We start from the raw sequence: 26,561 nt of genomic DNA, 5'->3' as shown, positions 1-26,561 counted from the left end.
TATTTATAAATATTTGTTGAATGAATCAAAAAAGAAAAAAATGACACCTGGAACTTTTCTCAAAAGAAACAAGGTTTAAGTACAAAAATGGAAAAACTATCCTTTTAGGTTAATGCACACAATCTACACCTATATGTGCTTTTTAGCAACTCATAGCAACTAATGCTGATAATAATAACAGTAACTCAACTCACTCATTATTCTAACAAACATTTACTGATGGCCTCCTATGAGGCTAGGACCTATACTGAGGGCTGTGGACACAAAAATGAACAAGATAGAGTTCTCAAGATGCTCACATTCTAATATAAGACGACAGTAATATAAACAAATAATTATAATATATTCTGATAAGTGTTATGCATCATTTTAAAATGAAAACAATGTACAGAATATTCTTTTTAAAAAGGTAGAAAAATTCATAGTAGCTTATAGTAATAATAGTGATTAAGGACATGGGCTATGGAATTAGACCTGGATTCAAATCTAGGCTAACTCCTTATAAGCTATTAGATATGGGCAAGTCATAATTTCTCTGAATTTAACCTCCTTCCTCTGCAAAATGCAGATACTGCCAGTTCCTACCTCAACCTATTGTTAGGAGGATTAAATGAGATGAAGAATGTAAACTACTTAGGGCAGTGCCTGGTACAAAAGCAGCAGATGGTTGGTGGGGTGAGTAGGGTGGAAATGGTAGTAATACTAATACTTCCTTTATAATATATAAAATTTAAACCCTTAGTTATCTGTAAAGAAGATATATGTAGAATGATTTATTTCTTAAGGATTCTAGATAGTTAATATTTTAACAAATCTATTATACCAAGAACTGGGAGTAGAAAGATGAGTAAGAAATAGTGCCTGTCCTCCAGCAGAGGTATTATCAGTGATACTTATTATGGCACCATTTATAATCAAGAAAGATTCTACAGTCACCAGAAAGTTAAAATAGAATTGGAAGTATAAATAAATGCTTCAAACACACTTGCCCTCCCTTAAGCAAGAATGCTTCAAAGCAAAGTGCCACTGGGGAATTTTGATTTATGATGAAGCTTTTACAAGTTGTATGACTTCAAATAGCATCCTGTAAGTCCCCACGCAGTAAGTTGGGAGCCACTTGACAGGTTTGTCACTTGCTTTTTCTCATTTTTCAGAAAACTCCAGGGATGCACTGTCTCCACTTATGTAAGGCTCTGTATCTATGCTTTTGAACACTTCCCTTTGTTAGTTAAAAATAACCCGGATTGTTCACAGTTCTCTTTCTTTGTTCTGATGTGTCTTTAAGTGCAGCTGCATGCAGTATCACAGCAAACAGTTTAATTGTGAGCTTAAAGAACTAGGTTAAAATTTGGAAATTATGCATTTTATGTAACTCAAGTTCAAGATGGAAACATGTTTCGTTATTAATTTTTACTTTTCATTAGTACCAAAATGGACTTCACACTAATTTCCCTTTTGTTGATAAAGGAGCAAAAAAAAAAAAAAAAAAAAAAGAGAGAGAGAGATTAGGCTGGCCAATTTCTGCTGGTAATAGGGTACTAGGTAATTTAGATCTACCTTCTTACTGAGGGCAATTAGAAAGTTGGACAAATATTAACATTAAAAATATATGCTTGAAACCATTTGACAGATAACAAGATGGTAAAGAACTGCCAGTCCAAGATCTGGGAAAACTTGATGGCCCTGTTATTTTCTCTTGGATGAGTTTAATGATTCCTGAGGGGACTACTGAGAAAATAAGCAGTCCTTCTGACATCCTTATGATACTAGAAGGATAGGAACTGGGGTTTGGGACTGGCCATAGAGGAAGGCTGGGTGAACCTCCTTACTTTGGGTTAGGACCCTTAAGGGCTGTACCCTAGAGGCAAGGTTGAATCAGAAGCAGACAGGCTTTGAAAGGGCTGCAATTCAACTCTGAAGTATCTCCATTCCTAAAACTGGACTGAATTTTAAGATATACAATATATCGTATATAAATAGGATATATATACATATTACATATACAGTGTATATATAGTGTATATATATAGTGTGTGTGTGTATATATATATAGTATATATATATATAGTGTGTATATATACATATAATAGTCGATTTTATATATATATATATATATATATATATATATATATATATATATATATATATATATATATACTGATTGCTAGGCCAGAAAATAGTAAAAGTAAACCTTCTCTGGAAGAAGATATTGTTTCAAAAAGCCTTAAAAATTATTTCTATAATCATAAATAACATAAAGAGAGAAGACAACATAAAGAAAACCTACAGAAATAACAGACATTAGAAACAGAAAACATCTGATCTCTCCAGATTTATTCCAGGTACTGGAATTAGCAGACACAAACTATGAAATAACTATACTTACTACTTTCAAGGAGATAAAAGACAAGATTAAAAATTCTGACAGAAAACTGGAAACTTTAAAAAAAATTGGAAATTCTAGAAATGATAAATACATAACAGAAATTAGGAACTTATTCAATGGGTATAACAGCAGATTAGACACAGATTAAGTGAATTACAAAAGAGGTCAGAAGAAAATATCCAAATTAAACACAGACTGACAAAGAATGGAAAATAGAAAACAAAGGTTGACAAAGAGAAGACACAGAGATGATGTAACATGTAGGTAACTGGAGTTCCAGAAGGAAAAGAAAGAAAATAGGCCAGAAGAACTTTTTAAAGAAATGATGACTAAGAATGTTCCAAAATGGATGATAGATACCAAGCCACAGATTCAAGAAGCCTTTTGGATTCCAAGGAAGATAAATAAAAAGAAACTCATAATATTACTACAGATTCTAAAAACATTAAAAGGACAATAAAGACATACTGTGAACAATTTTATGCTAAAAAATTAAATAATTTAGATGAAAAGGATACAATTGAAGATCTGAATAACTCAGTATCTATTAAACAAGTTAAATCTCTTATAATAAACTATAACACAAAGAAAACTCAAAGCACAGAATGTTTCATTGATGGAATTTATCAAACATTAAAAGGATAAAATACCACTCTTATACAAACTCTTTCAGAAAATAGAGGAAGAAACATTTTCAAAACACCTACATGAAAATCTCACAAAGACATACCAGAAAAAGAAAACTATTAACCTTCCTGAACAGTGATACAAAAATCTTCAATAAAACATTAGCAAATCACATCTAACAATATATAAAAATGATCAAAATCAAGCAAAGGCTTATTCTAGCAAGGTTGATTTAATGTATGGAAATCAATCAATGTAATCCATCATATTAATGGAAGAAAGGAGAAAAATCTAACAGTCGAACAGATACAGAAAAAGTATGTGAGAAAGTGCAACTCCAAACCAAGATAAAAACTCTCAGCAAATTTGGACTGGATAAGAACTTCCTCAATCTGGTAAAAGGCATCTACAAAAACCCTGCAGCTATCATACTTAATAGTAACATCAAACTTAATGAATTCTTTCCTACTAAAGACAGGATCAAAGTAAGAATGTCTGTGCTTACCATTCCTATTTAACATTGCATGGGAAGTCCTAGCCAGGGTAGTAAAACAAAAAAAGAGATTAAAAAGCATACATATCAGAAAATAAATACATTGTTTCTATTCACAAATGATGTGACTGTTTATACAGAAATTTCTATGGATTCTACGAAATAATTATTAGCACTAATAAGTCAGTTTGGCAGGTTTGAAGGACACAAAGTAAATACACAAAAATTAATTGCACTTTCATATATTAACAGCAAGTAACTAGAAAGTGAAATAAAGAATAAATAATGTCAAAAATGTAAGATACTTTCAGTACAAATTTAATAGAAAACATGTAAAACTTCTACACTGAAAACTACAAAATACTGCCAAGAATGAGAGAGACAGACCAGGCTCATCACTGAGCCATGGGAAGACAGTATTGCTGTCAATCATCTTTCCAACTGAGCTATAGAGTCAATGCAATTCGAGTCAAAATTCCTAGAAAAAATTTTTTGTACAAATTGACAAGCTTATTCTAAAATTCACACGGGAATATAAAGGACCTATAATATTTAAAACGATCTTGAAAAAGAACAAATTGGAGGGTTTACAGCACCTGACTCCAAGACTTACAAAAGGTACCAGCAATCAAAGCTGTGTGACACTGGCAGAGGACACACAAATAAACCAATGAAGTAGCAGAGAGCCTAGAAATAGACTCCCACTCATACATGCATTTGATTTTTGACAAAGGCAGCAAAGCAATCTGTGGTGGCCATAAAAATGAACCATTCAGATCTCCTGCTGGGGGAAGCATGGCTGACTAAAGCCCTAGCTGCTGCCCTTCTGGATTTTACTATTATGTTCATGCTAAGGCCAAGTTTATCTTACACTGCTCCTAGCCAATGATTAAGCACAGCAGAGTTAGTAATACTGGTCCATTTCTCTAACAGGCAACTCCGGTGTGAGAAGTCCCCACTGGCCTGGCCAAAATTTTCTTAGGATAGCACTGCAGTCTAAGACACTTTTCAACCAATCATCCTTTTTCCCTCCTCTCCTTTCACCATCCAAATGCTCTCCACATGTCTTCTCTGGCCTCCCTCCCCTTTTTCCTTCAAAGGCATTCCCCCAATAAATATCTAGCATATTCAATCCTGTCTTGGCATATGCATCTCAGAGGACCCTAAGCTAACACAGGTGATGATGGGAATGGTCTCAGTACACAAGTGGTAGGATTGAGTTTTAGCCTGGCTTATTCATTACCTGGTAGGCAGAGAAGAATGTTAGCCTGAGTGGTATGTGGGGAATACAAGGTAGGCGCCAAACTGCTGAAGATTGTACCAATGGCGACCTGGGAAAACATCCTGGGGAGGGCGATTGCCCTTGCCTGTGTAATGATTCCGGCATCTCAGTGAAATGGGGAAACAATGTCTAAAAATTTAGAGAGTGGGATTGGCTGGTTACTGCCAAGTTGCTATAATGCTCTACAGAGGGAGGATGAAAAAACAAGGGCTGTCAACAAGCAGTTAAAGTCTATAGGTGAGGTATTACTTGATATCTTACAAAAAGGCCCTTATTTCAAGCTGTGGAAGAGCAGATAGAACTGAGTGGCTAACTGAAGATCTGTTTATTAGAGTCACAGAGGTCTAGAGACATTTAAATGCTCAGCTGAGGAGGTCTGCTATGCTAAGGACAGGAAAATTTGCAAGAGGGCATACGAACAGAGTGGTCAGAAATGAAGATCGTACAACAGGCTCCCACTTATCAAGGCCAGTCAAGCCACTGCTGCCTCTAAATGTCCAATGTGTTAGCAGCCAATCTGATTCTAAAATGTATATAGAAATACAAAGGACCAAGAATAATAAAGATAAGCTTAAAGAAAAATAGTAAGGTGGAATGGCTTGATTTCTTGGATATCAACATTTTTAGAAAAAAATTTGGTATTGGTATAAGGATAGACCGGTAGAAAAGAATACAATCTATAACTGGACTCATATATTTGTGTGTATCTATACTGTCATCATTATACAGTCATATTATATAATCATATATCAACATAAATACATAAATATATATTTTTGTCCGTGTTTATGTATTTTTAATGAATTGGCCCTGTAGAGAAGTGGAAAAGATAGTCTTTTCAATAAATGGTGCTAACTTGATTGGATCTCCAGATGAAAACAAAATGAAACTTAACTTGACCTCACATGGCTCACAAAGGTCAATTCCAGATGGATTTTAGATTTAACTGTGAAAGGTAAAATGACAAAGCCTCTAGAAAACAATATAGGAGAATCATATAACTTTAGCATAGAGAAATATTTCTTAAACAGGGCACAAAAAGCACTAACCATAAAAAGACTGATAAAATGAACTACATTAAAATTAGTAACTTATTTTCAGAGCACCATTAAAGTGAGAAGACAAGCCACAGAGAAGAAGAAGATATGGCTAATAAAAACATGGAAAAATACTTAACCTCACAGGAAAAGAAAACCATAATGCGACACTGCCACAAACCTGTTAGAATAGCTAAAATAAAACAGAATGATACCAGAAACTGGCATGGATGAGGAACAACAGGAATTATCAGACTGTTGGTGGGAGTGTAAATTGGTCCAAGTTCTTTGGAAAATCATTTGGCATTACTACTAAAGCTGAAGACATGCATATCCTATAATGTAGCAATTCCACTTCTAGATATATACTTAACAGATATGCCTGCACACAGACAAGAATCATATGCAAAAATGTTCACAACAGCATTATTTCTAAAAGCCCCAAACCTCAAACTAAAATATCCATCAAGAGTAGAGTAGATAAACTGCAGTATATTTATACCATGGATCACTATAAAGCAATGAAAACAAAGTAGTTTACATATAACAATATAGTTGAATCTGACAAATAAAATTTTAAGTAAAAGAAATCAGACACAAAAAAGCACATACTAAATATTCCTTTTATATAAAATTCAAAATATAGGCAAAATTAAACTACTATATTCAGGAACACATGCTTAGGTGGAGTAAGTCTAGAGATAAGGAAGTGATTACTATAAATTAGGACAGTGGCCACCCTTGGGGTTGGAGTTGAGGGAAGGGGTGGTAATTAGGAAGGGCATGAGAGAGGCTTTCTGAAGCGATGACAGTATTCTATTTCTTGGCCTGGGTGGTGGTTACATTTCTATTCACATTGTGGCAGATGACTGAGCTAAAAATTTTATGCACTTTTCTGTATGCATGTTTCACAATAAAACAAAAAAACAAAACAAAAGGAATGGGCTAATCTTTGATATCAAGGTGAAAGGCTTAGTATTCATTTAGTAGGCCCTTATCTTTCAGTTATTTTATTGACAATAGTAAGCAGTTCACACTAAATTATTCAGATTCTTTTAGTGAGATCCTTTGCCAGGTTTTTCTGAGATGGTTGGCTAAGGTTAATAAAACAGTTATTGCCAAAGACTTATGGAAAATTAACCAATCCAAGAATCAAATCTAAAAATATGGCCTCATTTTAATATGCTGCAAAAAACAAAATTAATAGAATCACATATAGTATTTATTGAGCTAAGGGAAGTATCTCCAAAAGAAAATGGATTCTTGTTAACAAAGTAAATGAAGCAGAAGAGATAACTTAGACATGAAAGGAACAGATAAAAAGTCAAATTCCAAAAAGCCTCCCCCCTTGCTGCTGCTTTGTTTTGAATTATAAATCTTCATGGTAGAATTATCTTTGACAGACTCCTCAGAAGATGATTTCTAGATCTGAAAGGTAACAGAATAAAGGGTAGCTAAGCATGTTAAAGTGGGAATAGAGCAGAGATTCAGCAGATGTGACAGGATAAAAAGGAGGAACTGCATAATAAACTGAGGTAGAAAGAAAACCAAGATGCTGCTGAGCCTAGGGAAGGAAGAATATAAAGTCTATAAGGCAGAAGACTAACCTGAAGGATCTGACAATCCAGAACAGCCCACAGGAGTGTACTTAATGAGAAAAGAAGATCAAACGAGCATTATGGCAAATTAGATGAGAAGAACTTCAATGTGGGAGTTTACTCATGGGGCTAGGACATGGGTCAAGCTTCCCTAGAGACAGTTCTTTCATTTCACAATACAAGCAAAATCCAACTCTGGATGAATCCAAATGTCTCATTCTGGCAAATGTCTTCAGACTGCTGGGGGAAAAAAAATCACTGGAGCCACTTTAAATTCATTGTCACCAATCTCAACATTTTCAATGTTGTCTGACAATTTTCCATTTCCCTGGAAAGCTCTCTCCCATTTTCCACAATGACTACTTCAAACCTCTTCTACTTTTCTTAAAACTGCTCGCACTCCTCCTGCTCCCCAATCACCCTGAGCAGTGCTGTTATCTACTTCAAAGAGAAAACAGATACCACTTTCTCAACTTTTTGGCACCAAACCTTCAAAGCTGTTACACATTCTTCCTTTTCTCCTTCCTGCAGGCAAGGTTTCCTTTTACAAATGTAAGATTAATCCCTCCCGCCAACTGTGTCAGTAATCCTTTCCCTGCCTTATGTCCTAAACTGCAGCACTCATCCTCCCAAATCTGCTCTTCTTCTTCATGGTCCTTCTATCAGTAAGTCAGGGCTCTGGAAATTATCCTTGATTCCTTCCTCTCTAATTACCAAGTCCAGTGCATCATATTCTAAATCTCTCTTGAATCTATCTCATTATCTGTCTTCTCTGTCATCATCACCTCCAATTATTATCTGTCATCTACCGTACCTGCGTGACTGGTCTCTTGATCTCTAAGTTTACTTCTAACTCATTTACCATGTTGTGGTTGCCAATCATTTTTCTAAAATGCGACTCTGATGTTACTTACTCAGTTTTACTGCCCACAGAATATAATGCAAGTTCCTTAATGTGGTTTATAAGACCCTTTCATGGTTTGCTCTTGCTTACCTTTCTGACTTATTTCTAGTTACCCCAACTCCTTGCAAGCTTTGCATCAAGCATTTCCAGACATGCACACAACTATTTCCTTTGCCTGGAAGATTGTCCAACTTCACTTCAACATTCACCTGTCCAGGCCACCTCAAATTTTAAATATCACTTCCTTTTGGAGGACTCTCCTGACTTCCTAGACTAGATATTTTCTCTGTGCTATGAGCTTCCCTAACATAACTTTCATTGTTCTTTAATTTATCTGTATGCTCAGAAAGTAGGGCTCTGTCTATTCACTGTTATGGCCCTAATACCCAGCAAAGTAACTGCAGGCATCAAAAATTTTTGTTAAACAGAAATATAATAAATGTAAAACTGAAAATAAAAACAAACCATTAATAATAGATATGCTCCTTTATCTGGTATGGTCTAGATAAATAGTTGCTACAGATTTTCTTTAAAGTTAGAAGCATAACATTTCATAGCTTTCATAAGAATGAAACAGATACTTTTAAGTAATACTGGAAGTTGTTACAATAGAAGACAGATTATGATTTGAAAGCTCTTGTGACTTTTATATTGTTTCCAGGCCAGAAAGGTGTAATCACATTACTCCCAGAGACATCAGTATCCTTTATCAAGAGTAGTACTGAAACAGCTAGCCTAAAGGCAGGATGGATAAATAAGAAATTTACCAAGAAGTCTTTGAGTATTACACTCACATACATATAAGGAATATATTTATATAGACTCTATAAAATATTCAAAATCATTATCACTAAACAAATTTATCTATTATAGGAAAAAGAAGAAACGATAAATATTCTGAGAAAAAATGACTTCCATACATGCTCAGTCATGTTTAAAATATTTTTTCTAAAGAAAAAAAGTCAGAGCAGCTGGCCTTACAATAATGAGAAAAAGGTATTGATAAAGTCCGTAAAAAAAAAAAAAAGTGCCTGAAATGTTCATTCAAGGCTGGTATTCATTCTTCATTCAGAGCCTGGTTGTCAGGCTTGAAAAGCAACAGAGATTACTGATGCATTCTACAGCCGAAACATGGAGGAAATAAATAAATTTGTTCTTAGTACAGCAATGAATAAAGGGAGGAAAAGACTTAATTCTTTGTATTACAAGGGTTCTATGCTTTCTATTTGACTGCAGTAAGATGATTTCTATTAATTACAGTTATATGACACCGTATAGAAATACCATAATTTGATATTTCATTTTCATTAGTTCAGTGCAGCAACGCCATCTTTAAATCCTGATATTGCATGATTAATATCCTGCATTGGTTTATCTGTATTTTTTAATTAAGTAGGTAACACAGAGATCATGAATTCTAGAAGGAATTTACTAAACTATTTAGGAGCTTCAAATAAATAATACTTGCTTCAGTTTAGGGAGGTAGTTTTAAAAAAAAGTTGGGGTCAAGATAAATGCAGTAGAGTGAAAATGGAAACAAACAAACAAACCAGCAGTAGTATGTTTACTATAGCCAAAATCAAAGCTATGTTTTGAAAGTAATTAATGAGAATTCCCATTAACTCAAAACATTTGATCAATTTTGCTCTCTACCTTAATAAATGACTTCAGAAATATTAATAACTTTCACCTTTTGGCCAGAAAAGTTGATTCTATGCTTTCCATTTTTTAAACTACACACACACACGCATACATAGAATTTTTATGAAGCCAGGACTAGTTTTAGGTCAACTGTATTACTGATATCAGTGGGGGAAATTTTTTTAAGCAGGAGCAGTGTCTAGTAAGATACAATTTTAAGAGCCTTAGAGGACAGAACAAAAAGGAGGTATTTCTGAATCTGTTTACAAGAAGAGATATTGTGAGTTGCCTGTTTAGGACAAGGCCCCTGCTGTCCTGTGAGTAACCTATTTGGCAAACTGAAATAGTACATAACTGTGATGCAAAATGGCTTAAGTATTAGTTGAAGAAAGCTTATAATAAAAGACTTAGAGAAACTGAAAAGGAATATGAACTGTACTTGTGGTCATCTGAGAAGACTTCATGAAAATATGGATGTGAGATGGTTATTGAAGAAAGGGTAGGGCTTTTAAAAAGTGGATATAAAGGGTAGTGTTTCATAATTTACAGAACACTACTGAAATGAACATTATTCTCATTTACCTTTAATACATATTTATAACATGAAAATGCTTCAGAAGTCATCTCATCTTCCCAAATAGATTGTTATGAAAAGTAGTAGTTATAGCTTAAAACACCTCATAATTCTGCAGCTTACAAATATCCCTTACTTAGGAAACATTATAGACACACTTCCTTTCCCTCCACAATGACTGAATTTTATCCCAAACTCCACTGTTAAGCATTTCCCTCCCCTTCTTCTGTCCCATCATTATCAGTGAGGGGAAGGAACAGTGTTACAAAAAAGCCAGAGGGATTGACAGTTTCAAGGAGGTAGAGTACAGGCAGAATACAAAGATCAAATAAATTGAGGACTAAAGAATGTTCATTGGATCTGGTAATATGGATTACTTCTCCATAACATGTAATTCATTCTTTCTGCCTCTATGCTTATGCACAATCTTGTGCAACAGTAACATAATTCAATAAGAAAAAAAAATAGTCATTACCCAGTAACTTTCATTCTTCTTAGGGTATTAAAATTGACTACGGAATGATTTGTTCCAAAAGTCTCTCAGCAGGTTACTAGACTGAAAGGTTATTTTGATTTTAAAATAAATACTACATATATGGCCTCTTCAGTCTCTGGGCACTTTCTTATGTTCTAGGAATGTTCTGAAAAACAAAAAAACCTATCATAAACTATTTAGGATACACACTTGCAGGCTTTACAACAGATCCACTTCTATTATTAAGAAATCTTCAACCATTTCCTTTTGTATCACCCTTAACTATACTGACACCAGCACCATTATCTTTTAGTTACCTGGCCACAACTGAGTTTTACAAAACCTATCAGTTACTGCCTTTTGACCATATAAGCACATGTGGAAAGACAAACTTTAAATTGTGGCATACTTTCTTGAGTTAAATTTAACACTATACAGTTCCACGAGGTTGGAAAGAAACCTTAAACAGCTATCTGATCTCTTGTTCTAGGCAAAGCAACCCAAAAGAGCAGAGCAAATCATTTTATTAGAGTTATTAGGAAGTTTTTTATGTCCAAACTGTATTGCTACAGTGGACTTGATTCATCATTCCTATTCTACAAAGATTACAGATCATTAGTTAGCTGCCTAAAAAACCCCCCAAATTAGCAAGTTACCAATGGCCTCCTGTATCAGTAATCTATTGCCACAATGCTATGTGAAATAATCCACCTCAAAACTTGGGTGTATGACAATAAACATTTATTTTTATTCATGAATTTGTAAGTCAGCTGAACGGTTCTTCTAGACTGGGCTAATTTTAGCTAGGGTTGCTCATCTGTCTACAGTTAGCCAGCAGGTGAGCTTGCAATTGGCTGGTCTAAGCTGGCCTCAGTTGGGATAGATCTCTGCATGAGGTTTCTGAACTTCTAGCAGGCTGGGCTGAGCTTACTTCTGCCACATGCTTTTGGCCAAAATAAGTCTCAAGGACACTCAGATTCAAAGAGGTGAGAACAGAACCTGTCTCTTGATGGAAGAAACTGAGAATTGCATTGCAAAAGAAGTAGAAGCAAAGATGAAGATTACAGTCCCTTTTACAAACTATCAAAACCCCATTTAGTCTTTTCTCAGGCTAAATAATTTGATATTGATGCTGCTCTCCCTCTATCCCTGAATCTGGACTGTGTAAATGTTAACAACTCATTTTACCACTGCAAAATGTAATTACAAGAATGCTGTTATATTGAAGTCAAGGTGTGCTGAAATTAGAGAGCAAGGTGAGATTTTAATTCAAGAGTATAAGGAGTTGAAAAATACTGATTTTTTTTTTTACTTTAGGATATATATATAATATAAAAGCAAGCTTACATACTAGGCAATTTAAAATTTTTCATTTACTATTTAGTTTACTTTATATTATATTGATATATATATATATATTGATTGATCAATATATATATATATTGATAAACTATCAGAAATAGTTTTATTCAAAGAGGAAACACCCATGAACCTTTAAAATGAACCATTTATTAAATCAGACTGTTACTCTTAACAGTTAGGTAAGTTACATGGTTTATGTCCGAGTATTTCACATGGAAAAATTTTAAACTCTTATAGGCAAGCAAAATTGTACCACACAATATATAAGTAGGAAGGGGATACTGCTAAACATTCAAATAAGGCAAGTATTTAAAAACAATAAGACAATAATTAAAAAAAATTCAAGCATTCCTTTAAGAGAATTCAATGCTACAAGCTAAATGTACTTATCTGAGTGTGTTCATATAATCAAGGCAGTGTTTCTTCTTTTAAAATGTAAGGAAATGGAATAAGGCTCATTAATAGATACAGCTGCCCTCAAGATTTTTAATCTCAGTTGCTTTCTTTAAATTAAAATTCACAAAGTGCACAATTAAGATATATCAAAAAACTGAATCTGCTACTCTAACAACAGCTGTCCATGCTTAATACTTAGTGGTTTATTTGACCAAATTATGTCTTTTCAGGGAAAAATAAAAAAAGATAAGCCACTGTAAAACATTTAGTTGGAAACATATGCTAATATTTTTCTTAGAAATCAAATATTATGGAGGAAAAGGGTTATTTACCTTAAGGAAAAGAAAGCAAAACACTGGAATGACCAAACATTTTCAAAGAACAAGCACCACAAAGGACATTTGCATTCAGTTTTGTAATATTTATCAATGCATTTTTTTTCTTACTCCAACCAATCTACTTCATCAAATTCTGAATCATCTTCTGAATCACTATATTCCACAGCAATACGGCGGGACAGAATGGTGGCAACATCATTTTCAATGCGTTCATGTTTAGCTTCCTGTTCACGCTGCTCTTCGACTTTTCGCAGCTGAATACCTGATATAGTAAATCCAAACCATTCGTTGTAAACCAAAATACGAAAAACTAGGTATTATTAGATATTATTAATATAATAAAATCAAATACACATGAAAAATACTAGCAGAAAAATAAAAAGCAAGATCTATTAAAAAGAATTTGAAGGAATCATATTTAGAGGGACACTAATTCTTTTATTATGTTATCATCTGTGATATTACTTGGTGACTAATCACATATCCCAGTGGACATCTATAGTTTGTTTAGCCATATGTTCTATTGTGCTTCCGTACTCATTATTCCCTAAATTTTAACCAGGTAATACATTTCTTTTGTTTGTTATCTGTACGGTCAAATAAATTAAACACTGTTGAGCGTATTTTCTATGGTTTTATTCTCCCCAGTACTTGAGAGGAAGGCAATACTACATTCTGTCTGTTAGTGCCTGGTGTATAGTAGGTGCTTAGGAAATGTTGGCTGAATAAATAAATGAATATGACAAGTCTTTCCTTTGTTACTAAGGGAGGAAACTTAATCCTTTAAAGGCATTGGTAGAGCAAGTGTCACTTATACATCAAATTGACAGCCTTAACACTGAAGAAAATGCCACTTTTAAAGGAGTTAATTATACATATTAAATATAATATGAAGGGTTTTAACTAAGTTTTCTATAATGTTTAGTCTGATACTTTTAGTTTCTCATTCATTCAATTAACGTTTTAAGAAACTACTAGTATGAAAATAAAATAATTAATGTGATATATTTTCTTGAAAATGACTTAAAATATAAATCAAAGTTTTACTTTCCAAAGACCATTTGTGTAAAAACATGATTATCTAAAATTTTATAAATGAAGACAACATTATTGTCTCAAATATTTAGAAAGTTTCTCATGCTATCATAGCAACACATTTAATGACTCTTGAGAAAATTACCTTTTCGTATTGCTTCCAGAAGTACACTCCTGGCATCACTGATTACGGGTAAGGTTGATGGATGACGCTTTGGCTCAGAAGCAGGTATAACTTGTGATGGAGGAGATGGAGGCATTAATGGAACATGGGGACCTGGGGCAGTAGATGGAGTTGGATGTAGCCCAGAGGGAGGATGAGCGAGAGCTGCAACTGTGACGGGTGATGATGGTCGAATGCCAGGTGGAGGCAGAGGAGGCGGTGGGGGGGGTGGAGGCAGCCCCTGGACTTCTCCTTGTGGGAGTGGATGAACTGGTACAGTCTCACATACTGGGGCAGCTCTAGCTACTGGCGGAGAGGGCTGTACTAGAGGAGGCGCAATTGGAGGAGGAGCTGGGTGAAGAACTCCAGGGGCAATCTGAAGAGGAGCTGGAGGTGGTGGAACTGCTGGAGCTTGCAAAGCAGTGGCTGGAGGTGGAGGTGGGGGAGGTACTGGTGGGGGAGGTGTTGAAGTCATTGAAGCTCTTAATGAAGAAGTTGACAAGGCAGATGGAAGAGGTGGTGGAGGAGGTGGGGGGGCAGGGCTCACAAACACAGGTGTCCTGCCTGTAGCTGGTGACTGAGGACGATTTTCTATCAAACCTGTAGCAGAACTGAAATGATAAAGAGATCCTAGCAAGTTATTTAAAGAGGAAAAACTAACCGCACAAAATATAAATGCTTATCAGTAATTACATCAAGGTAGATGCATTCACATGTTCCTATGAGACTGACGCATTGCCTACTGCGCTAAGAAGGCACTCATTCACATGTTCCTATAAAAATTCTTCAGCAGTATTTAGAATACAATGAGAACGAAAAGTACACTAACAAGAAAAGTAATACATGGTGCTTTGATTTGTAATATTCTAAATGGTCTCATCCTCTCATGCAACTTTCATATGCACTCAAGCATTTTATGCTTATTTGGATAAATAAAATGTTCAATTTTACACTCTGATATGAGTCTTTGTAATGATACAACACTTCTTAAATTACAATATTTGTAGCAATACCTGTGGCCCATACAATACTGTATTTATATTGAAGCTATTGAGACTCATCATATGTCATTTCAGTTAAATCAATGACAACTAATTACAATCCACAAAAGGAAATTTATGGCCCTCTTCCTTGCTGAGGGTGGAACATCAAATAAGTCAGTGATATAAGGTTGATTTTTTAAACTGAAAATTGTAATACTGATCTCTGTTTCTCTATTTTAAAAAATTGCAAAGTGGATAACAATGGACAAAATTAAACTTCAAAATAGCTTTACTGGAAGATTATTAGCAGCAATTATCTATTCTCCCTCAAATTCTTAGAATATTTCCCCTAATATCAAATTTAACATTTATAATCACATCCTTGGTTCCCATTTCTTAGTCCCTAACCACATTCCAAAAATTCTTAATTTTTATTCATATATTGCACATCATGTGCTTGATACAGAAAACTATAATAAAATGAAAGACACTTTAATCTTTAAATTCTCATTAACTAAATTTTCCCAAGAGAATGTCAGCTCTTGTCAGAGGCTGGCAAATTATGCCCCAAAGGCCAAATCTGACCCACTCGGGTTTTTGTAAATAAAGTTTTGTAAAAATGCAGATTTATGTACATAGCTGCTTTCATGCAACAATGGCAGAGTTAAGTGGTTGTGACAGAAACCACACACCCACAAAGCCTGAAATATTTACTATATGGGCCTTTAAAGAAAAAGGTTACCAACCCCTGAGAGAAAACATCATGTCCTTGTCCCGACATACCTGATACAGGTGGGTATGGGTTTCATATCTCCTGTTGCATGCATTGGTGGAGGTGGAGGTGGTTCATGTGGTCTGACTAAGACTCTTTCCTCAGCTCTAGTCAGAAGTTCACTCATCTGACTAAATGGCAAGGCAGAAAGTGAGTAAGATCCATCCATATGATCCACATATGTCTGAGGTCTAAAAAATATATATATAATATCAGTGTATTTTTCTTGAATTATTGGTGAAGCGTTCTTTATGAGATATTTAAGGTTTATCCTTTGAATGCCAATATTTTAACTACTTTTAAGAAACTTCTTTCAGAAATTTATTACATTCATCCTGCTTTTAAAACACAGACTGCTGCTCACAACGCACTTTCCTTGCTGATTCAGGTTATTACAATGGCCTTCAGTTATTTCATTATTTTATAGTATAAAATGAATTCAATTCACAAGGGTGAAGAGTATTACATATATAAGCTTATAAATAAGAAAAAATGAACTTTTAGCAAATTTGTTCAAAGTTGTCTGCCTCTATTTAATTTTTTTCTTTACAAAAAGATGCCAATGACAAAAAGCTAGAATATGAAAACTGGAATTTTTTACTACCAGGATATCCTGTTGCTCTCTTAAACCTAAATGACTTCCAAATGTCTTGTACCTAAGGGAGAAAGGCCTCCCTGATACCAGTAGCACAGAGATGGCTAACTACATTGTTTTTGTCTTTTTCCTGATTTCTAAGGTGCTAGGGTACTCAGAAAATAGCTGAGTAAATAATAACACAAAACTTCAGTCAGATATAAGCGAAATCTTAGATACACTGAGCAAGACATAAACATTTACTGACTGTAGTGTATGCTAGGGACAAAGATGGATTTAAAAGATGTACACAAAGCAAATCAGAAAGTACTATATTTACACTATTAGGTCAGCTAAATACCTTAATCATTTAACAGCAGTAGAAATGTTTGTCTAGAAATTAGTAATTTAAAAAAAATCAATTCTTTCGGTCTCCTTCTTTTAGTACTGCATATAGATAGTATCTTGCATATTACTCCTAAAATAGGCCAAGATATTTTATACTTAATGGCCTAATAATTTACACGTACTATTCAAAAGAAAATCTTAAAGTTCTTTTCCATTCAATCAGTAATTATAAAATATATAATAATAACTATAATCAACTGTAAGTAAATTTCTTCACAGAGAGATGCTAATATGTTTCTTAGTGTAGCATGTTAGTTAGATGGGGCCCCTGGCTACTCAAAAAGAAACAGGACCTACTGTATATTTCTGCAAAAGAGGATGAGTAATTTTGTTTGAAAGTTCTGACATATCTGAGTGGGAGATGTGGCATAGAAAGGAAGTCAGGAGAAAGAAAAAGGAACAAAATATAGCCCCTTTTCAACTCCTATTTTATATATAGTGAATCAATAGTACTTCAAACAAAACAAAACAAAACACCTCCAGACCTTGTTACTGTATTACGAAATTCTAGCCGACTCTGCCTGAACTATTGAGAGGGAGTTGAGACTTCACATGAAAGCTAAAACAACCCTGAAGGTCATCTACTCCAACCACTTCTTCCTACAGATGACAAAACTAAAGTCCAAGTATGAAAACGACCTGCCCAAGATCAGACTTCAATAGGGAAACAGTGGTCAGGGTTTCAAAATCAACTCAATATTTATACACTAGAGTCTGTCAATTCAACAGTTCAGGACCTAAGACTTAGAGCTACAGGTATTAGAAATAAAGTCAGTGTTTTACCATTAATTTTGTTAAAAAAACAAACAAAAGAAAAGAAACCTTGTTTCAAAATGAGAGGCTGGGCCATTAGCAACTTCAATATGCTTATGTAAGAGATTAGCATCATCTTCAGCCAGCTCTGGACCTTGGGCCAGCTTCTGCCATTCTCTCCGCCTGTCATGAGGTGCTCTTGGCACTTTTTCTGGTTCATGAGGACGATCTAGATTTTTCTGCTATAACAGATGTATTGAAACAAAGCCAAATGCTGAAATGCTACATTTTAAAAAAGAGGTTATAATAATCAAAATAGAATTTTAACATCAATATTGAAAAAGACAATGTTATCATAATACAGTAAAAGTAACAGAGACAATTCATTTGTGCATTCAGAGCTAAGTTAGCTAGTTTGCTTGTAATCACAATTTCTCATGTTTTTGAACCTCCAATTGGAATTGATACAGCAGATAAAAATAGTATGCCTAAATAATAAAACTTTATGTTAGAAAGTCCTGTCAGATGAAAAAAGATGCAACTTTGCTCCCACATCTATCAGTTTTTGCTACAATGAGTGAAATTTCTATCATTAATGGTAACTGTCTACCTCTAGCCAAAAGGTGAAAATTTACTAAGGTTATGTTAATCTGACAATTAATTATGTAGCCAATACATTAGAAAAAAAATCCAATTACCCAGTTAAACCATAATAACTGTATCATTCAATAGAAAATAGGGTATTTGAAAAAAATGATGCAAACTGTGAAAGAAAAAGCATAGAAAGGTCTAGGGTAGGTGTAACAAGTCAAATTCCAAAGAGGCCAAGCAAGTAACATGAATAAAAAGAGTCAGGTATAAGATAAGGCCTGCAGTGAACTAGACTGGTATGTCCATCTAAGGCATTCCAAATAAAAATTTTAAAACCACTGTGTTTGTCAAACAAAACACTGCTTGCTGGCTTAGTCTGGGCTACCAGTCACCAGTTTGCAAACTCTGGCTAGAACACTGGTACACTGTCTAGTGCAGAAAATAATGACATGTAGGCATTGTGGAGAAGAGCGGAGAGAGAAGAGATAGCTACAGGAGAAACAGAGGGATTATAAAGACAGATGCTGCCTCCTCCATAATTCTGCCTACATCCAACTTTGTCTTCTCCTTCTGTATTTCTAGTTATCATTAACATGGAATAAAACATATCCAAGTGAATTTTATTAGAAAGCAGAAATGACAGCAGAGCAGACAGATGATAGGAATTTAGTGAGAATGTAATAACCTTTCCAGAACATTTAGGATATGCTCTATGGTAAGAAAACATTAACTTAATCTACTTTACCAATATCTGCACAATATTCCTTTGCTTCGTTTTAACAGAATGCCTGTCTCTTCCCTGATCCACTTAATTCCTATTTGTTCTTCAAGATTCATTATAAGCTTTGTTGAAGTGTCCCTGTCTTCTGTTTAGAGCAGGTGCTATTTTGTGCCACCCAAACCCTCCATGCATACCTCTGCTAGCATACTTATCACACCATGTTATAATAACCTAAGTGCTTATTTGCTCCCCATTAGACTGCGATCTTTCTGTGTATTTGACCATATGGACCAAACAAAACTGTCAAAGTACAGCATTTACAAAGTTCCATATATACAACAAAACAGAAATATGTGAAAACTAACTTCAATTTTTTGAATTTCTTGTAATACCTTCTGCTTCCTCTTTTCCTTCCTCTTATCCTCTGTATCTTGTAACATTTTTTCTTTCCATAGATCAAAGAAATATGAAGGATTGGTATAAAACTTCAAACCTTCTTTACCATCATCTCTGAAATATAAAATATCAATTAAAACATACATTAGTAAGACTTAAAGAGACAATCAGAATTGAAATAATTTTACTACAGTTTTTTTTCCTCCTACATTAACAAAATACAGCATGTGTAAAAATACTGACAAAATAAATCAGAATAGGCACCAACAGAACTCACAAATCAGACAGGAAACTAAGGAAAATGGAAAACCAAAAGTTTTTCAGAGTTAGTGTTAATAATTTAAAGTACAGCTGGACAATTTTCATCCCTAACTTCTACTGAATACCATGTTTTCTAGAAGTCCTGTGGGAAATGCCAATAATTACAAATGATTCTGCCAAAGATAAAAGCCTGAAAGGATAATAACATCATTTAGAATAGAGAAATTATACAGGGTGTCTGCCAATACTCTCATTTACTAATCATCTTACGAAATCCAAAAAATATCATCGAATAGACATTCTAGTAGTAAGTTACATCCAATCACTTGCCTACTGACAGATAGTTTCAAATAACTATCCAAATACCATTTTATCCAGGATATGTATTATACCTCTTAAATGACCCATTTAACAATTCATGTGAAAGACTCCAAAGAAAGGCTTAATAACTCCAGATTTTTTTAATGATAAAAAAAATTTTAAAGAGATACTACATATTCATTATACAAAAATTTAATGCATATAGATCAAGAGTGGACAAGAACAAGAAAAAACAGTATTTATTTTATTAATGTGGTGGGATTTTGAATTCTTTATTTTTTTCATTCTATCCAATTAGAAATTAAATTAAAAAGACAATAACAACTTCTTTTCCCTTCATATTAATATTTGCCATTGGCTTTTTAAAAAAATACTTGTTAAAACAACTCCTTTGAATAAGTCTTGTCTTTTGTATACCAGAACCTTGGGAACTTACCTAGTGAATAAAGCAAAGGTTTTCTAAAGGTGGTGGACAAAGAGGGCCCTATGCATTGGTCAGGAGTCCAGTGATATAAAAAATGTTTGGGGATTTAGCATTTAAAGGTACACTACTACCTGTTTCAATCTGAAGTCTGAGATAAATAACTGGCCTTTGTATTTATTAGCCTACTGACCTGTAAGGAGTGAGTATATTGAGAGGTGGAGGCTGTTCACAAACATCATATGTCTCCTGTAATGGGATAGGCAAAGTCTTGCGGTCGAAAAGCTGCTGATCTTGAATTGTAGAACTTCGGAAAGCTTTTCTCATTGTTATATCTTGCAAAGACACTAAAATAAAAATCCAAAATGTATTTTGTTTTATTTACTAAGATGATTTAACATAAGGGCAAATTCATATACTGTCTTTATTTAAAAGTCAGCATGGATCAGAAGGTTCTGACTGTAGTGGCTTATGAATCAGGAACCATATTTTTAATGCTCTATCATTGTATCCCAAATCAATTTGTGCTTTATTTTCCCAATCAGATGGGTTTTAATGCAGCTTTTGATTTCTGAGGCTCAAAAGGTTCTAATGACACCTGAAGCGTATCCTACATTTCCCATCAAATACATCTTTCTCTTTTCTCTACTTGCCATCCCCAGCTCCCACCAACCTACATTCTTCTCTTCTTTTTTTCTATAATTTTCTTTTCATCTCCCTTTATTAATTTCATTTAGCTTATATCAATAACACCGAAGGAATTAAATTATCAGTGGCATGTCAGTGGGCTAAACACACTATTGCCCTCTATGCTAGGAGACTATAAATATGATAAATGTACTATAAAGTTAAAACAAACTTACTGTAAAGAAAATGAAATTTTCAAGTACCCGGCAATCTGTATTATTGTTTATTTCACTTATCTTTTATCTTTATAAGGACCTCTCCTTAACTAAGCTCTTGAAGACTGAGACTATCTTGTACTTTAGTGTCTTCAGTAACTAGCACAGCCCCATCATATATATATGAGGGTTTAAAATAACTTCATTTACTCATTTTCTTTTGGACGGTGAAGCATGTTAAAATAAGAAATGTACCAAAATACTAGATTCTTAACTCTTAGAGTGAGTTCCTGATATTAAAAAATTAGGTGATTTCTTACATATTTAATATAGCTTAAGTATAGATACTTTATATCATAGAAAGGTCAGTACTAAATAATCATAAAAATTCTTAAATTATTTTTCTCCCTAAAATAATATCTCTTTCATCCTCACAAATAAAACTCACTCAACATGAAAGTTTGGATTTATGAAATAAATGGAGCAATGAGGCTGGCAATGCAATAGCCATACAATGACTGCATTTCCAGCAATTCTACTGCTACCTGACTTGTAACACACTTAAAAACACCATAATAAAATTCAGAGAAGGAAAAAAGTTTTTCTCCTACCATCACTAAAGAGTAGTATGAAGGATATTTAATGAGTACATACTATAGTGCTAGAAGCTTTCACTAATTTTTACTTATCTTACAACAATTTAATGAGATAGGAATTATTTCATTTTTAAACAGAAGAAAATAGAAAACATTATATAACTGGCCCAAGGTAAAATGGTTAATAAGTGGTAGAGTCAGAACAGAAAACTTAGATCTGTCTGCCTTTGAAGCTAATCCTTTTGCCACAATACCACACACTGTTCCCCTGGCTCATGTCAGAAGTGGCCTCAGTTTTCTGCAATCAAAATGGATCAATTCTTGCCACTCTCTTACTCCTCCTTATTAACCATAAGTATGAAACCTAGTGTTTAATCTTCCAAAACGTCCTTAGAAAAGGATATAAAAAACATGTAAATTAGTAAGCATTTTTCTATCTTCAACTCTCATTTGTCATTTCTCTAATTTGTCAACAGACCACTGTGACAGCTGCCAACAATGACATTTGATATTACTTAGTATTATAACAAAACAGTAAGTCAGCACATGTTTGTAAACATAATTGAATTAAATATAATTGCACAGGTCTTTGTTTAAAAATTCAGTTTTTTACACTTTCTAAATTATATTGGTAGTTCTCATTGTTACTTACTATTTAATGGTAATTAAAAAACCCCAAATACTGATATTACACTCTGTAATTGTACTTATAATGTTACTTTGCTTAAACTTTCACTGAGTTAAAAAATCTAGGTTAAATAACTTTGAAAATTCCTCTATCCAACTTCCCCAAAACAATTTCAAATTAAGTAGTTCAACTTTTAGGTTCTGAATTTCTCCCCAGTGCTCCACATAATTTTAAAGGAAATGGAACAATTTTCCTTTCCTGGCCCATTAAGAATTTTTTAACACTTAAACGCATCTTAAGTTATTTATTTGTTTCATTTTCAATTTTAATGAGAATGCTAAAATATGTTAAAATTTTGAAAGCGTTTTGAAAGTAAATGTTAATTTTTATTTCTGTTACATAAAAGAACTGCCTATGTATTTCTATATTATTATATGAAATGTACTTATAACTGAAATGTTTAAGTTATTTAAAAAAGAAATTTTGGATGTAAATGACATACTTGAACATATAGCCATAAAATATTTTTTTAACATTAGCAATGATTTCAAGAATTTCACGAGGTGTAACTAATATACATAAACGTTTTAAAGGATATCACCCACAGAATGTGAGAAAATCTTTGCAAATCATAAGATTTGGGACTTGGATTCAGACTATATATAGAATTCTTTTAACTCAACAATAAAAAGAAAAATAATCCAAATTAAAAATGGGAAAAGGATATGAACAGACATTTCTCCAAAGAAGATTCAAAAATGGCCAGTAAGTCATTTAAACCCTGGTTTCAAATCTTAGCTCCACCATTTTCCTGCCGAGTGACTTGTCACTTAAGTGGCTTATAAGGCATGAAAAGATGCTCAACATCTTTAGTCATCAGGGAAATGCCAATACATTCTACAAAATGAACCAATGTTGAAAACATTATGCTAAGAAGTGAAAGAAGCCAATCACAAAAGACCATATATTGTATGTTTCTATTTATATGAAATGTCCAGAATAGGCAAATTCATAGAGAAAGAAAGTAGGTTAGTGATTACTAGAGGCTAGGGAGAAGGGCGGATGGGAAGTGACTGCTATGATAAAGGGTTTTTGGGAGGAGGGTGAAAATTTTCCAGAAACTGATTGTGGTGATAGATGCACAACTCTGTGAAAAGACTAAAAACCACTGAACTGTACACTTTAACCTTAGATGAGTTAATTAATTGTAGGGTGTATGAAATATATCTCAAGAAAGCTGTTTGATTTTTTTTTTAAGTACTGTCTTGGTTTTTTCTCATATCCAGATCTATATAACTTTCCATCTTTGGATGCAGTAGAAACATAGCATAGTAAATTACCTCTCCTTATTCATGTATTAAATTAGTTATGTCAGAAGAAGTTCATGCCATTACTAAAACATCAATCATTATATTCTTCCTTTGCTTTTTCTAGTGATAACCTTTAATAGTCTTATTGTTCAAGTTTAGATCTATTATATAACTTGCATTTAAAAAATATTATTCTACAAAAAATATTTTGAAGAGAGGATTATAAGAGATTCACATTAAATAATCCTCTAGGGTAGATTATGTTCTTAGTAGTTTCATTTCTTTTGGTTAAAAGAAAAACAGAAAGAGGCATTTGAGAAATATGATTGGTCAATGTATTCTATCAAGGCAAGAAATGTTTCACCACTAAAGTTTCTACCATTATTTTAGCCTGTAATGTAGTTTTCTTAACCTGATATCCCTAGCTTTATATCTCAGTATAGAAAATTTTTGTCCTACATACTGGCATTTTGTTTTTTGGTTTTTTTGGAAATGATCCTTTAAAATGGGAAGTAACATTTAAATAACCAGATCAGATTTTAGCAATTTAGCAATATGCACACACAAAAGCATGTTAAAAGGAATTGCATTTTTACAGAATCAAACCTAAGAATTTCAGGTAATTTTCAAATATTTTTATTTCTAAGACGAAAGTATATAAATAAATTATAAGGAAGAAAAGAAATGAGAAAGAAAATGGAAGAAAAGCCTGCCTAAAAAAAAATTTATGTCAAAACATGAAGAGCTATTTATTATACAAAAAGAAGAGGTAAAAAAAGGGAAAAAAGAGTAGAAAACCCAGAAAATTCATGCTAATGGCATTTATAGATAATCCACTGATCTATTACAACATGTACAACAAAGGTCGTGGGTAAAAAAGATTTGTAGTAAATTCATGTTTTTCTTGTGTGTGAGTGTATGCACTTACTTCTTTGATGAATTAAAGTACATTTCTCCCAGTTATTACTTTTTAATAAATTCATGTTTAATATTGTTCTTAAATATATATCACGCATTCCACCTAACCTAAAATATACATGTGAAAGAAAATATAATATCAATAAACTTACATTCTTCTTCTTTAGGATCAAGCTGTGTAACACTAACAGATAACCGGTCCACACGTTCTTGTAATGAATTAACTCTGAAGGAAAAACTATGTGCTTCATTGAATAATTCTCCAAATATATCTTCAGCATATTTACCTAAGCAGAAATGAAATACATACCATAAAATTTAATGTGATCGGAGATAAACATCAAACAATTCAACCTTTGAAAAATGCTGACTAATGAATTTGGCATTTATTTGAAATTAGTTTAAACTTTAAACCCTAGCCTAAAGTAACCCAATTGTGATAAAGTGGGAAAAAAAACACAAATTCTGGGAAACATGGTTTTAAATACTAGCTTTACCACTTTCTGGTAGGTGACTAGTGTCTAAAATGGAAATATTCAAAATATTTGCAAAAGATGAAACTGACAAGGGCTTGATTTCTAGAATATATAAATAGCTCATATGACTTAATAAGAAAAAAACAAACAACCCAATCCAAAAATGGGCAGAAGACCTAAACAAGCAATTCTCCAATGAAGACATACGAATGACCAATAGACACATGAAAAAATGCTCAGTATCACTAATTATCAGAGAAATGCAAATCAAAACTACAATGAGGTATCACTTCACACGAGTCAATGGCCATCATTCAAAAGTCCACAAATGATACATGCTGGAGAGGCTGTGGAGAAAAGGGAACCCTCTTAAACTGTTGGTAGGAATGCAGTTTGGTCCAGCCATTGTGGAAAACAGTATGGATATTCCTCAAAAGACTAGGAATAGACTTACCATATGACCCAGCAATCCCACTCCTGGGCATATATCCAGAAGGAACCCTAATTCAAAAAGACACCTGCACTCAAATGTTCATAGCAGCACTATTCACAATAGCCAAGACATGGAAACAATCTAAATGTCCATCAACAGATGACTGGATAAAGAAGATGTGGTATATTTATACAATGGAATACAACTCAGCCATAAAAAAATGATAACATAATGCCATATGCAGCAACATGCATGTCCCTGGAGAATGTCATTCTAAGTGAAGTAAGCCAGAAAGAAAAAGGAAATACCATATGATACCGTTCATATGTGGAATCTAAAAAAAAAAAGACAAATGAACTTATATATAAAACAGAAACAGATTCACAGACATAGAATACAGACTTGTGGTTGCCAGGGGGAAGGGGGGTGGGAAGGGATAAACTGGGAACTTGAGATTTGCAGATACTGACTGATACATATAAAACAGATAAACAAGTTTATACTGTACAGCACGGGGAAATATATTCAAGATCTTGTAGTAGCTCATGGCGAAAAAGAGTATGAAAATGAATATATGTATATTCATGTATGACTGAAGAATTGTGCTGTACACCAGAAATTGATACAACACTGTAAACTGACTATAACTCAATTTAAAAATTGGAAATACCTCTCTTGCTTTATCCCTATCTATCCACCCGATGAGGGTTAGAGGTTACAATGTAAAAGTACACACAAATAACACATCTCTTAATCCCAATCACATTCATAAATAGATTCTACACTAGAACTGTATTTTAGGCCAAGTGGCAGAATCCAAGATTCTTCATAGACCTAGTAGGTGAT

The 26,561-nt window shown here is 33.6% G+C and overlaps 1 protein-coding gene across 6 annotated transcripts in view; it reads right to left on the bottom strand.

The window, feature by feature from the left end:
• Positions 1 to 12,506: 12,506 nt before the first annotated feature.
• WASF1 (WASP family member 1) overlaps positions 12,507 to 26,561 on the bottom strand; it is a 123,290-nt gene continuing 109,235 nt past the window's right edge. For 3 of the 6 annotated variants that reach the window (XM_045524685.2, XM_045524683.2, XM_045524684.2), the window contains exons 3-9: positions 24,959 to 25,093; positions 20,706 to 20,859; positions 19,479 to 19,623; positions 17,871 to 18,043; positions 16,078 to 16,257; positions 14,294 to 14,922; positions 12,507 to 13,375 (exon numbers count right to left, since the gene is read on the bottom strand). In XM_045524685.2, the coding sequence (XP_045380641.1) occupies positions 13,218 to 13,375; positions 14,294 to 14,922; positions 16,078 to 16,257; positions 17,871 to 18,043; positions 19,479 to 19,623; positions 20,706 to 20,859; positions 24,959 to 25,093 (1,574 nt within the window). In that variant the 3' untranslated portion in view covers positions 12,507 to 13,217. The remainder of the gene's footprint in view (positions 13,376 to 14,293; positions 14,923 to 16,077; positions 16,258 to 17,870; positions 18,044 to 19,478; positions 19,624 to 20,705; positions 20,860 to 24,958; positions 25,094 to 26,561) is intronic. The other 3 variants (XM_074368492.1, XM_074368491.1, XM_074368490.1) reach the window with 3 other exon arrangements.

This window comes from Camelus bactrianus, chromosome 8 (genome assembly GCF_048773025.1).
Source record: "Camelus bactrianus isolate YW-2024 breed Bactrian camel chromosome 8, ASM4877302v1, whole genome shotgun sequence".
In the NCBI taxonomy this organism is placed as follows: Eukaryota; Metazoa; Chordata; class Mammalia; order Artiodactyla; family Camelidae; genus Camelus; species Camelus bactrianus.
Note: the sequence above shows the minus strand (reverse complement) of the source record. Positions and strands in the feature narration are given on the sequence as shown.